The sequence below is a fragment of the Microcaecilia unicolor genome, chromosome 3 (assembly GCF_901765095.1).
Source record: "Microcaecilia unicolor chromosome 3, aMicUni1.1, whole genome shotgun sequence".
NCBI classification, from domain to species: Eukaryota; Metazoa; Chordata; class Amphibia; order Gymnophiona; family Siphonopidae; genus Microcaecilia; species Microcaecilia unicolor.
The window spans coordinates 189,402,301-189,416,890 of record NC_044033.1 but is presented as its reverse complement, the minus strand read 5'-3'; the positions used below and the strand labels follow the sequence as shown (position 1 = coordinate 189,416,890).

The following is a 14,590-nucleotide window of genomic DNA, read 5'->3' as shown; positions in this document are numbered from 1 at the left end:
GCTCTCTATAAGAACAGGCAAGAGGTCAGGAGACACTGAAAGGACAGCGGCCGAAGCTGAGATCCTCAACCCACAGATGTCCATCTCTCTCGGGATCCCCTCACTCCCCACCTTTTCCTAACTTTTCCTCCAGAAACCAGAAGATCGGAGCCTTCTCTCACCTTTTTTTCTGTGTGTTTTTTTTTAACGATGCAAGAATTACTGCTTCGTGCAGCTGAATAATCTCTTTTTGTTTCGCGTTTATAGTTCCTCCAAGTCTGCTATATATAAGAGATATATTCATTATATTACATAATCTTCAGAGCTTTAGCTGGAGAGAAAAAAAGCACAGTTCGTCCCGCAGCCCTTGTGAAGGAGAAAGCTCTGCAGTGCCAAGGCTCGCTTTTCATCTGAGGAGACGCCTCCAGCCCCAGAGAGCCATGAAGCCACCACCGGCCTTTATTTTGAGCTTCAGAACTTTCTGGGTTTTGACTTTTTCTTCCTTGTCCAACACTCTGGCCGTGAATAACAGCGGGCGATGGTGGTAAGTCCTTCCCTGAAAAATCTGACGCTAGTCTTTCGCGGATGGGAGTGAAGAAGCCCAGGGCGGCAGGAAGGGGACGGGGTGGGCAGATCAGCCGGGTACCAGCCGCCCCTTCCCTCATCTGCCAGGATCCCGCGTTTACCCCTGGGGTTTGGGAGCAGAGGGAGCTTTCCTTTTCCAAGTCAGTTTATGTACTTACAAAAGAGGCGAGAAAAATCTCACATCCCTCCTAAGAAAACACATTCAAGGACACCTCTTATCGCTTTCCTCTTTGTGTGTTTGAGCGTAAGGTGGATTTACTGCTCAGTAACTAGTTTTGTCTGTCCAGCCCTCCCATTTCCATCGATCTAACCTTTCCAGAGTCTTTCATGCTGCTCCACCTGAAATTCTGCCTCTTGGACCAAACAACCCGATTCTTTTTATTTTCTAGTCCCTTCCTATTTCATTTTTGACTGTTTAATAATCGTGATACAATATCATCTGTGATATGATTTACTGAGAATTACGGAGCCAGACTTCTGTGCAATGTTTAATCTGAGATAGGATGCCTGTGGGCTCAGGTAGTACAACTTTCATATTTTACTAGATCATGGATATGAAATATATGTAAACTAATAATGACCTTTTTTGACATGTTATCCACAAACTAGGCAAGTCTAAATAATAGAATTATCTTATTATGGCTTCTATACAGCTCAGACCAAATTAAAGGCAGAAACCCAGCAACGCAGAGGAAGTTGTAGGGTTATCAGTCTGATTTGGACCTCCTAAATCCTAATTGAATAAGGATATTAGGGATCAGTAGGTGAGCAAAGAGGGAAACGGTTTAAACCGGGGCGGCTTCCTTAAAGACCGTGTTATGTACTAAGAGATCCTGACCGTTGTTTCTTCTAATGCGCGAAAACGCTCGTAGCGCAATGGAAACGATCGCAAAAGTCTTTTACCTAAAGAAAGGGTCGCCCTCTCTCGGAGTTTGAACTGGGCCTCTGAACTTGCCACTGAAAGTGATGGGGGCTTGTGAAGCTATGGCTCAGGCCCTTATGATAGATTAACACGATGTTTTTTCTACTGGATCTCTCCGATGCTTATATAGTGGCAAGTTATTGTATTCCTTCACTATCTAAAGGAAAAAAAACCTGGAGATCTGCACTCAGATATTTCGTACTTTGGTGTTCTTCCCTTAACAAGCTGAAGTTTCCTATAGCAGGACCAGCCGTCAGGGTCACGCCTCACCTGCCTTGCAGGTTCCTGGGCATCTAATCTTGCTGGTTTCAGGGTAAAATACAAAACCTCCCCTGCTTCATGTTTTGCAAAAAATTCAATCTAAGTTCCATCCACACTCTTCCCGAGCTTTGAAGTTAGGGCTGGAGAACACGCCGGCTTGTCCCGGGTATAAACTTAAGCTAATTTTCCCCCGTTTCCCTCTCCATGGCTAAGAAGTTGGAATTTAGGCACATCTACATTCCTTTGCCAGGCCATATTGGTTCTAACTGGATTATCTCCCCTGGTGGCATCTTTTCATTGCGATTCTACCCCTCCAGGGGAAATCTCTGACTTTTTGACACAGTACTTAGGTGAATATCGGCAGAAAAAGACCGATAGGTCCATGCACTGTCCTGCATTGCAAGGATATATCCCAGATGCTGGACCGCTTATAGGATAGCACTGGGCATCCCCACTCAGCTCTTATCTTCTTCCTCACTGGGACCAGCCGCTCCTTCCCTCATCTACCAGGATCCCACACTCAGTTCAACAGCCCTCCATTTCCTGCTTCTGCTTGTGCTGGAGATCTCCACATGGTTCCCCCAGACCAGAATCCAAGATCCCTCCATTCTCGTGTTGGTTCCCTCTTTCACAGCGAGCTAAATTTACGCAGTATTCCTCCAGGAAGTGACCCCCTAGGTGTAAAAAAGTGTCGCTTTGTTGGTTGCTTCTGTAATGATCTTCAGATGAGACTTTCTTGCACTAGCTTGGGTGTTTGGGTTTGAGGCGCGGGGTCTTTTTCTCATGTCTCTCCTGTCGAGTAAGGGGAGGGGGAGGGAGCTCACCTACGCTGCTGGTACATGAGGCTGGCTGCTTTACCGGTTTTAGGGTATCACCTTTTTTTTTTTTTTTTGCTGTTTTTATTTATTCATCTTTAGTTCTGTGCATTCAGTGGAATGAACACAGCAACCCCTCTACTTTAGGCTTCTAGTTTATAAATGATCAGGGAAAGGGGATTCCCCCCCCCCCCCCCCCCATCCCTCTTACAGTAAAAATGCATTGTAAAATGACACTTTGTCTAAGAAGTTTGCCAAAACATTCTAACTACTTTCAGCAATTTCAAACCCTCCACTTTCTTTCACCTCTAAAAGGTTCTCTGGTCCCCCTTCCTTGCTACGTTTTGAACAGGAAAGCAGCTTTCTGCTGGCTATTGAACTGTGTTATAGGGTTTTACTTGAAAACGACTTTCCCTCATTCTACAGCTATGGAGAACAATCTTTATTAACCAGGGCTATTGCCTATTACTGGGCTTTTATCCATCAGCAAAGGACCTTTAGCAAAGAAGCAGCTTAAATTCTCTGAATTTATTGTGTAACTTCTGCCCGTAGGTAACAGCATCTCTGGATAGAGGACTGACCAGTTTCTCTGCTCTCCCTCTCTCTCTGGACACCAAGGGGTGATTACACAGGGGAGGAAAGTCGTATAAAGCATGGAAAATGGTTCTTACAGAATCGTAGGGGGAGGAGGAGGAGGGGGGGGGGGTATCCACCTGTAAAAAATTCAGATGAACTGAAAGTTTGTGCCAACTGTTCTGCAACCTGCACACGGGCATTCCCAGGTGTATTCTGAGTGGCGATGGGGTGGTGTTGCAGTGTCCGTGCACACAATCACACCAGATCAGGCGTACATTTGTGTACCTTTATAAAATACAGACTTTTGGGGACCTTTTCCTTTGGCATCCTGTTCTGAGATTACCCACAAGAGCCAGAGACTGACCTTTCTCTCAGTCACTACTGCTTAATGATCTATAGCACTGACCTTTCCTGAGCATGGGGGCAGCAATATTGGAAACAAGTACCATTCTGTCCTTTCTATTCTCTAAAGCAGGGCTCCCTAAAACGGTCCAGGTGACCCCAGAACTGGTCAACGTTTCAGGATACCCACAAGCAGGGCCGTTTTTAGACATGATGGGGCCCAGGGTGAGAAATTAAGGAGGGGACCCCTGATCCCCCCTCTCCTCATCTGCATTGCTACTACCTGGTCTGGGCATCCCTTCCCCTTCTCCCCACCACAGTCCATCTCCCTCCCATCCTCTCGCCTTGCGGTCTTCTTTAAAAAATTTATTTCCCTTCTCAGAGGGGCCCCGGCGTGGCAGCCATCCTCACAAGCTGCGTCCGACTGTCCCGAAGCTTTTCCTCTCTGCCGCGATCCATCCACACAGAAACAGGAAATCGCATCAGAGAGGGCAGATTGCAGCAGAGAGGGAAAGCTTCGGGACAGCCAGAGGCAGCTTGTGAGAATGGCTGCCGCGCCGGGGCCCCTCTGAGAAGAGAAATACATTTTTAAAGACCGGGAAGGGGAGGAAGAGATGGACTGTGGTGGGGAGAAGGGAACGAGATGCTTGGACTGTGGGGCTCCCTGGAGCTGTGGGGCCCAGGGCAGATGCCCTGTTTGTCCCCCTCTAACACTGACCCTGTCCACAAATGTAGTTCAATGGGGAAAACCTGATGGGCTGTGAATTCACCAGGACAGCGTTAACAAGTCCTGACCTAGGGAGAACGTTCTAATCTAAGGCAAGGGTGCATGGAATTCTGCAACGAAAATAATGATATTCTAATTGCACAATAAAGAAAATGTTTTTTTAATTAGTTAGGCAGTGAAATCCATGCTATTATCATTTAAGTGGTTAGTAAAGTAACAAAATAACACTGGATCTTCTTTTCATGCCTTGCTTAGGGGGATTGTAAATGTTGCCACCTCCACAAATTTATTAATGGACTCCAAGAACGTGCAGCTGGTTTTGGACCCCAGCCTGCAGCTGCTGAGTCGGAAGCAGAGGAAACTGATTCGCCAAAATCCGGGAATCCTGCACAGCATCAGCAGTGGCCTGCAGAGTGCCATCAAGGAGTGTAAGTGGCAGTTCCGGAACCGCAGGTGGAACTGCCCCACCACCCAGGGCCCAAATGTCTTCGGCAAGATAGTCAACAGAGGTCAGTCTTTGGCTGGGTCAAACAAGGAGCATCTTTTTCTAAGATTAAGGGGTAATAGATGTTATCGCCTTTAAAAGGAGGGATTTTTGTTTGTATTCAGAGGGCTGGAATTATTAACCCTTGGATCTGGGACTGTCCACCTCTCTGCCCCCCTTCTCCATACCTCCAGCCCTCACGCTCACCCTCCCCTCCTCCTTTACAGGTTACCCCTCCCTCACCCTTTACCCTTCATGCCAAGAACTTGAAAGCACCATAAAATAAGTGAATGAGATTGATTGATAGTAAATTAGATCACAGCTTATTTATTAACAGATAACCATTTAACATGAGCATGTGGGAAAGCGCGGGGTACAAATGTAATAAATAAATAAACCATAAACAGTACTAAATACAACCTTCACCCGAACTACACATGAAGATAAATATTAACATCACATAACATTCCTTCACCTTACTGCCTCATCGTAATAGCTAGGACAAAGGTTATGGCATGGACCTCCCTGCTCATTCTGTCTGGGTCGCCTGACCCTCCTGCCTACCAGCTCTTAGAGCCTTATTAAGCACTCATCACTCAATGAGCTGAACCTCTGTAGCTCGGGTGTCCACCGGCTGTGACATCACCAACCACTGCCACCATCCTACTACTACTACTTAACATTTCTAGAGCGCTACTAGGGTTACGCAGCGCTGTACAGTTTAACAAAGAAGGACAGTCCCTGCTCAAAGGAGCTTACAATCTAAAGGACGAAATGTCAAGTTGGGGCAGTCTAGATTTCCTGAATAGAGGTGTAGTGGTTAGGTGCCGAAGGCGACATTGAAGAGGTGGGCTTTGAGTAAGGATTTGAAGATGGGCAGGGAGGGGGCCTGGCGTATGGGCTCAGGGAGTTTATTCCAAGCATGGGGTGAGGCGAGACAGAAAGGGCGGAGCCTGGAGTTGACGGTGGTTCACACCCAGCCCAACCTAGGGCCCCACCATTGGGAGGGAGGGCGGAAAAGCTGTCTCCAAAGAGCAGGATAAAGACCGTGCAACCCCATTAAATAGCCCCTCTCATCACCTTGCCCCCCTCCCTTGCTAACTCAACAATCCAACTCCGGGGCCTTGGTGGCAAAAGCCAATTTCAAAATTACAACGCAGTCCTCAGGGACTAATCCCCTGCTCCCCCCCACCACCTCCAGCACCACTACCCCATACCACCCTGTTCCCACCATCCCTCTAGTTCTCCTGTCCCATCAGTCTCCCGGCTCCCCTCCCCCCCCCTGCCTAGGGCTACTAATGTAGCCCACCCAGCCCAAAGTTAAACTTGTCCTGTGAGACAAGATCATGTACTGAAACAACACATTTTGCTGGCAAAAGTATTAATTTATAGAATTCACTTTACCCCCTTCCAACCTTACATAGTAACATAGTAGATGACAGCAGAAATAGACCTGCACAGTCCATCTAGCCTGCCCAACAATTTAAACTCATATGTGCTACTTTATGTGTATACCTGACCTTGATTTGTTTCTGCCATTTTCAGGGCACAGACCGTAGACGTCTGCCCAGAACAAGGCCCACCTTCCAACCACTAGCCCCGCCTCCCCCCACTGGCTCTGCCACCCAATCTCCGCTAAGCTTCTGAGGATCCATTCCTTCTGAACAGGATTCCTTTATGTTTATCCCACGCATTTTTGAATTCCGTTACTGTTTTCATCTCCACCGAGCTAACGGTCCCCAGTGTGGTAATGCCAACAAAGCCTATTTACTTTGCATGGGCTTCGTTGGCATTGTCACGTGGGAATTGATAGTGTGGCTTGATAAAAGAGTCCCTTAGTTAATCAAGGTAGTTTAGAAGACAATAAAAGGATAAGATGAAATAAAACATAACTCCCCACACCCAGCAACACAACATAATTAAGGATCATACTGGAGAACCTACTATCATCATTCCCCTCAACCCAATGACGCCTGAATCACATCTACCTCATCTGACCACAACACAATCTTGTATTTGTTACCAATCGTAATGGCAAATGCCTTACGGTTACTTGTAAGCCACATTGAGCCTTCAAATAGGTGGGAAATGTGGGGTATAAATGTAACAAATTAATAAATAAAACATGGTTAAATACAATAAATTAATATAGCTGAATGGGCTGTGCCAGTGCTAGCGCAGCTTAGTAAACAGGAAGGAAAATAAGATGGACTTTAGCTTGAATGGCAGTCTAGTAAAGGTTTTATGCCTAAAACCCATGCAGGGCAATTCTGTAAAAGGTGCATCTGCATTTGGCAGAAATATATGCCAGTTACACATGCCCTTGCCCTAAGCACTATACTACAGCATACATGGGGAAGGAGCATGGGTAATGCCAAGCATCAATAGAAACCACAGATGTGGAAAGAACACTGATATCACATGAAGAGTATCACAGAGAAAGCAAGGAGTGGGAATAGAGTCAGGCCCTTCAAAAACAGACCAGAAACGCTGGAGAAGGTTGACAAACTTTAATGAATGATGACTCAACAAGGTACCATGTTTCGGCACACGGGGGTGCCTTCCTCAGGAGTCTACACAAATACGTCTGCCGAAACTTGGTGCCTTGTTGAGTCATCATTTGTTAACGTTTGTCACCCTTCTCCAGCGTCTCTGGTCTGTTTTTGAAGAACCTGACTGTCCCCACTTCTTGCTTTCTCTAATGCTAAGCATCAACATGTAGATCTTATAAGAGACACTGTTGGGCAGACTGGATGGACCATTCAGGTCTTTGTCTGCCGTCATTTACAATGTTATTTTGAGTGGCACATTCAGGCACACCCACTAACCCTGCCATTAATCTGGCATCAGTAGACGCCTCGAATTGGCACTCTTTTGCTGCACTGGATTGCCAAAAACGAAGCGCCGGTGTACAGAATTTCCCCACCAATCTATTCCAAAGTAAATTGAATAGGTTTACAGAGGCAAATGATAGAGATGGTAAAATGTTAAAGGAACATTCTAATCCAGCAGCTCTAAGCCAATTGTCAGAGCTGGCGGTGGGAAGATTTCTTTTATTGTTGCAAAATTCTAACCGGATGATATTCAGCCTGTAGGAGGCAGGACGACTAAGTGCCGTGATCGACGCTGGGCCCAGATATACATTGCCGAGCCATTTCCAGTGACCAGTATTGAATATCTGGGGGGTTGTGGCCTTTTTGTTTTTAAATTTGAGTTTCAAGTTACATCAAAGACATAATAATACTTTGACAAGAAATTCCGAATGAAGAACAAGGAAATACTAACATAATATTATAAAAAAGATAAATCTTAATCATAGTCCACGAAGAGAGAAACCCAAGAACAGTAAATCCGTAGGAAGATGGATAATTAAAGGAAAATATTACAGTAAATAGAAGAAAACTTATTTATTTTTTTAGATTTTGCTCACACCTTTCTCAGTAGTAGCTCAAGGTGAGTTATATTCAGGTTCTCTGGATATTTCTCTGTCCCAGGAGGGCTCACAATCTAAGTTTGTACCTGAGGCAATGGAAGGTTAAGTGACTTGCCCAAGGTCACAAGGAGCAACAGTGGGATTTGAACTGGCCACCTCTGGACCAGTGCTCTAACCACTAGGCCACTCCTCCACTCTTTCTCTTTCTAAGGCCAGTTTAAGCTTAACTGTCCAAGTCAATAGTCAGTGTTGGCTGGTAATATTTATAGCAGCCAAAGATAGGATGCTATGTAGGCAGTCCAATTCGGCCACTAAACTTAGGCAGCGAAGTGCTGAGTATTTGTAGCTAGCTGGTTAAATCGTATAATATAGCCGGTTAGTCGCTATGCGCTAATTATACTACTACTACTATTTATCATCTCTAAAGCGCTACTAGACGTAGACAGCACTGTACACTGGACATGAAGAGATAGTCCCTGCTCAAAAGAGCTTACAATCTAACTAGGACAGACAAACAGGACAAATAAGAAATAAGGGGATTACTAAGGTGGGAATGATAAAACATGGGTACTGAACAAGTGAGTAAAGGGTTAGGAGTTAAAAGCAGCATCAAAAAGGTGGGTTTTTAGCCTAGATTTGAAGATGGCCAGAGATGGAGCTTGACATACTGGCTCGGGAAGTCTATTCCAGGTATATGGTGCAGCAAGATAAAAGGAGTGGCAGTGGAGGAGAAGGGTGCAGATAGGAGAGATTTACCCAGTGAACGGAGCTCCTGGGGAAGAGTGTAGGGAGACATAAGAGTGGAGAGGTACTGAGGAGCTGCAGAGTGAAAGCACTTGTAAGTCAATAAGAGTAGTTTAAACTGTATGCGGAAATGGATAGGGAGCCAATGAAGGGTCTTGAGGAGAGGGCTAATATGAGCATAGTGATACTGGCGGAATATGTCATGGAGATAACCAGTTATCTCACACTTGAATATTAGCGCCTAGCTGGTTAAATGCTATTTAACCATATAGGAGCTATTCCTGTATGGCTGAATATCAGTCAGTAAATGTTTTTGAAACTTTTCCCTGGAAAATCGTGGACAAAGCTATTGGGCCATCAGAATAAAGGTTGAACTCAGTGGACCTCTGGTTGTATTTCAGCCTAAGTGTGTAGCAGTACAAGTAATGAGCTATTAGCTGTCACTCACTAGTGTCTTAAAAGAGTCATTTGACTTCCTTAGTGGCTCAGAGACTGTAAATTCTGCTGTAAATATGTGATTCACTCTGTACACTGGCAGCTCTCTAGAAATAATTTATGTCAAGGTGGCCTTGGGCTGGGCAGTTCTAAGGCCCCCTGATTGAACAGCTGTTTCTTTCAGTTCTCTATGTAACAATTTCTCACGTTTGATCATGGTCTCCCTTCTGAAAGTTAAATACTGCTATAATTGATTTCATTAATATCCTCACTCCAGTTGTTAACTGATTTGGCTTCTCTCACTAAATCTTGTGTTCCACTAATGAGTAGATCTAAAATAGCTCCCCCTCTTGTTGGTTCCTCAACCAGCTGCTCCGTGAAACATAATTTTACCTCCCTAGTATGTCCTGATGCGATATTTATCCAGTCAATATTGGAGTAATTAAAATCACCCCCAATCATTTTGAAAAGTTGACTCCCATGTCACACACGTATTGGTAAATTCTCTGATTTTATGCAAAAAGGTTAAAGTGTAACTGTGGGGCCAACAGGCAGGGCCGGTCAAACCCGGTAAGCGGGGTAAGCGCCGCAGGGGGGCGCCTGCCTTCAAGGGCACCGCTGCAGCGCTGCGGCACCATACCGTGCTGCCCTTGGTGCTTTAAACCTTTAATTTACCTCCGTTCCAGCAGCCGCATCATTTGAAAGCCCTGCCCCGTCTCTAGCCTTCCCTCCCTTCGTGAGTTCGTTCCACAGTCCCGCCTTCTGATGTCATTTCCTCGAGGGCGGGACTGCAGAACGAACTCACGAAGGGAGGGAAGGCTAGAGATGGGACAAGTCTTTCAAATGACGCGGCTGCTGGAACGGAGGTAAATTAAAGATTTAAAGCATCAAGGGCGGCGGGAGATGGGGCGAAGGAGAATCACTGGACAGGGGCAGGGTGGGAGAAGAGAGAAAGGAGATGCTGGGGGGTGGGGGCATGCGGGTGCTGGAGGGGGGGCACGCGGGTGCCAATTCATAGTCTGCAGGGGGGCGCCAGAGACCCTAGGACCGGCCCTGCCAACAGGGAGAGTTCTTTTCTGGTCAGCATTTAGTAAAGCATCCTTTCTCTTCTACAGGTTGCAGGGAAACTGCCTTCATCTTCGCCTTGACCAGTGCTGGAGTCACACACTCAGTGGCCAGGTCCTGCTCTGAAGGATCCATTGAATCTTGCACATGTGACTATAGGCGAAGGGGTCCAGGGGGTCCAGATTGGCATTGGGGTGGCTGCAGTGACAACATTGATTTTGGGAGGGTCTTTGGTCGCGAGTTTGTGGATTCTAGTGAACGAGGAAGAGACCTGAAGTTCCTGATGAATCTTCATAATAATGAAGCAGGGAGACGGGTAAGCCCCTATTGCATATCTTTTCATGACTGTGCAATGCGTTTAGTGAATAAACTCAGAGGGAAAATCCATGTAGAGCCACAGGCCAGTACTCTAGGTTAGTGGTTTCAAAAACTATCCTCTGAGGCACCTAGTCAATCAGATTTTCAGGATATCCACCGTGAATATCATGCTTGAGATATGTTTGACTACAACAGAAGTCATGCATGTAAATGTCTCATGCGGATACCCTTTTTTAAAAAAAACTGCAATCAACTGACCATCCCACAGGACAGATTTCAGAACTATAGGTCTAGAACAGGGGTTCTCAAACCAGTCCTTGGGACACACCTAACTAGTCAGGTTTTCAGGATATGCACAATGAATATGCATGAAATAGATTTGCATGCCCTACCTCCATTGTATGCAAATTTATCTCATGCATATTCATTGTTCATATCCTACAAACCTGACTGACTAGGTGTGTCCTGAGGACTGGGTTGGGAACCCCTAGTCTAGAGACAAAATCAGCTTCCAGAAAGAGAGAAAGAGACAGAGATCAAGACGAAAAGAAATGAAGAGATAGAAAGAAAGGGAAGGAGAAGAACTAGGAGACAAAGGGTGAGCAAGATAAGAATGAGAGAGATGAAAGGAGAGGGACACAGAAGGGAGGAGAAATGTGCATGGCAGGAGAGCGACATGGAGCAAGAAACAGGGACAGAAAGTACAGAGACAGGATGATTTGTGGCATATTAACTAAAGATGAACCTTTGGATGGAGGGGTCCTGCTTTCCCCATGTAGAAACGTGAATAATTCATTTCACAACCTTCTGCAGTGAATCACTGCACTCGTCTGGCCAGACTCTTAGGGTCCCCTGCTATCTGCAGACATGTCTGTGAGGAAATGGTTACAATTTTATAATTGCTATAAAATGAATTAATTGGAAAGCGATGGATAGGGGGAAGGGAAGTGGTCATAGCTTCTGCTTTCCAAATGTGTGGGACAAGCAGTTTTGGACAGAAGACATCAATTTTTATAGAAAACCTGCTCTTAATTCTTAGTATTTGTTCCTTGCCAATATCTCTTACTTAATGTTATGGTAATTAAACAAACACTGTATCCAGACAGAGGAATATTTAGAACTGAGTAAATCCACTCAGTCAGCAGATATAATATGATTGTCTCACATTAGATCTGCCCCAAGGGAGCTGCTCTGCTGGGACTCTGGTACTGAGAGCATTCTTACAAGCAGATTCACACTCCTATACCCCAGCGAGAGCGCTGCTGTGAAAGAGCTCACAACCTCTGGCAGCATGCCATATTTTCCCCCAGGGCTGCCAAGAGGGGGGGGGGGCAGGGGGGCAAGATTCCCCTGGGCCCGGCCTCCAAGGGGGGCCTGGCACCGGGATCGGTCTCTCTCCTGCTCTTGATAGAACCTGGGTGATCGTGTCCTGACAGGAGCAGAAGACAGAAAACTCTGGTGCTAGGCCCCCCCTTAGAGGCTGGGGAGGAGCAGACACAAGACTTTGGGGCCTCTGGTGTGACTGGCAGGGGTCCTCAAGCCCTACCAGCAGAAGCCCTTCTTCCAGCGATGTTCTCGGCGGAGAACAGCGCTGGAGGAAGGCTTCTACTGGCCAGGCTTGGGGCCCTCACCAGTCAAGGTATGTGGAGTTGCGGCAGGGGCAGGGAGGTGGGGCAAAATGCCCCCCACACACACACTTTGGGCTCTAGCTTCCCCAATATTTGTGGTGTGGCTACATGGTGGTCCTGGGGGGGGGGGGGCCCAGCAGCGGCGGCTCTACCCGGGCCCAGTTCAGTCTCTTGGCGGCCCTTTTTCCCCCATTCCCTAGATCCCCACACAGCCTTTCATTTACTAATAGAGTTTTATCCCACTTCTTCCAGACAGTATTTTCTGAGATGCGACAGGAGTGTAAGTGTCACGGCATGTCAGGCTCTTGTACGGTGAAAACCTGCTGGATGCGACTCCCCACCTTCCGTACAGTGGGAGACTTTCTGAAGGATCGCTTTGATGGAGCCTCCAGGGTCATTTATGGGAACAAAGGCAGCAACCGGGCATCCAGAGCCGACATATACCACCTGGAGCCTGAGAATCCAGCACACAAGCCACCTTCTGTCCAGGACTTGGTCTACTTTGAGAAGTCCCCAAACTTCTGTACGTACAGTGGTAAGACGGGCACCTTGGGTACCACAGGACGTACCTGTAACAGCTCCTCTCTGGCTCTGGATGGCTGTGAGCTGCTCTGCTGTGGGCGAGGGTACAGGACCCGGTCAGAGCAGGTCACCGAGAGATGCAACTGCACTTTCCATTGGTGCTGCCATGTCAGTTGCTTGAACTGCACTAACACACAAGTGTTACACGAGTGCTTGTGAATGCAGGGATGGAGACTACAGGTACTGTGATTCCTGCTCTGGGGCTTTCAATGCTCCAGGCACTGTCATTTCGATGTCACCCAGGGAGGTGCTTGTGAATTCCTAGACATCAAGCTGGCTGCTCTACCAGTCCTTCAGATCTTTGAATCCCTCTGGAACTGCCTCTGTTGAAATCAGGTTGATAGCAGGCTATAAGGAGAAACAAAATGGACTTATAATTCAGAATATTTCCATATCAGAAAATCACCAGTTCTAATGGACAAATGAAGATATATGGATGATGGAGAAAAGCCTAGAGCATGCAATGACTGAACTGAGGATCTGGCCAAGGCTTGGGAGGAGAGTTATTGGAGGGTTTGGTGGGGTAGGAGGGGGAAGACGCAGTGAAGGTCTCAGGGGCCGATGCACAAAGTCACCCATTAATACGGGTGCCTTCCTTGAGAAAAGTTACCGAATCGCAAACCAATGCACAAAGGGGATCACATGCAAATGAGATGAATGGATCTCCCTTTGTGCATCAGTCGCTGTTAAATGCATTTGACAGCACACAGACCCCAAATCCTCCCTTGCTGTCGCCACCTCCAAAACTTTCCCTGGTGGTCTAATCCCAGCCCCCAAGACCTTAACTAAACCCCTCCCTGAACCTACCCCATGTGCCTCCCCTGGAACCCAAAAAATCCCTAACGATCCAGTGGACCCCCTCCCCCATGAACCCAACCCCAAGACCGACCCCCACCAACCTAACTCAATGGGCCCCAGGCCAAGCCAGACCCCCTAATGGCAAGCCCTGGTAGTCTAGTGGCATTCCTTCGCCCCAAACCCCTCCACATACTGTCAAAGTTGGAGGCAGGAGGACCGCCTCCTCCTGCCTCTTATCCCACCTTGAAGGAGTTCTTGCCTTATATGGTGCTTAGGTCCCTCCCAGTGCATCCCAGGCCACTCTCCATAATGACAGCTCCAGACCTGTCAATAATTTCTGCACGTTAAAGGTAGGCACACAGTGCACAGAAATGGCTGTACATCACTCAGAATGCTCATTTAAATATTAATGAGCTCATTGTAATACATTTGGATGGGGTTCTCGGGTGGCTGCCAACAGCACACCTTAGAGCCACGGAAAACCCTTTTGTGCATTACATTCTAAATAATGTTTGGTTTAGACTGGCTACAGCAAATGTTGCCAGCACAGTAAGCTCTGTGCCTCATAGCAGCAGCTGGGAGCAGAGTGTAACATCGGCCATTCTCAAATGACTCATATGAACCCAAGTTCTCACATTAACCTTCAACTTTGTATTACCTGTGTATAAGGAGGCGAGGGGTGAGGAGGAAGACGAAAAAGGAAAGGATTGTACCAGATATTTCTAAACTATTAAACATTGTAAGTACATGAATTCCATATGAAAAGAAACACTTCTACACAGATAGCACAAGCTCTCCATGCCATGCCACAGACACACACCATACCTGTAATGTACCCCACTCCCCGCAACCCTGCCATAAACATACCCACAAACAGCCTTCCAGAGATACCGAGT

General features: G+C 46.8%; 1 protein-coding gene across 1 annotated transcript; it reads left to right on the top strand.

Moving 5' to 3' along the window:
• Positions 1-419: 419 nt before the first annotated feature.
• WNT1 (Wnt family member 1) lies at positions 420-13,055 on the top strand. Its single transcript, XM_030195251.1, has 4 exons — positions 420-523; positions 4,463-4,716; positions 10,419-10,684; positions 12,567-13,055. Exons 1-4 carry the CDS (start codon positions 420-422, stop codon positions 13,053-13,055), a joined length of 1,113 nt encoding a protein of 370 aa, XP_030051111.1.
• The last annotated feature ends 1,535 nt before the right edge of the window (positions 13,056-14,590 follow it).

Coding starts and splice junctions, on each gene's coding strand:
- WNT1 (XM_030195251.1), top strand. CDS start 420: ATGAAGCCACCACCGGCCTTTATTTTGAGCTTCAGAACTTTCTGGGTT. Junction 4,717..10,418: donor CGGCAAGATAGTCAACAGAG/GTCAGTCTTTGG, acceptor TCTCTTCTACAG/GTTGCAGGGAAACTGCCTTC. Junction 10,685..12,566: donor ATAATGAAGCAGGGAGACGG/GTAAGCCCCTAT, acceptor CACTTCTTCCAG/ACAGTATTTTCTGAGATGCG.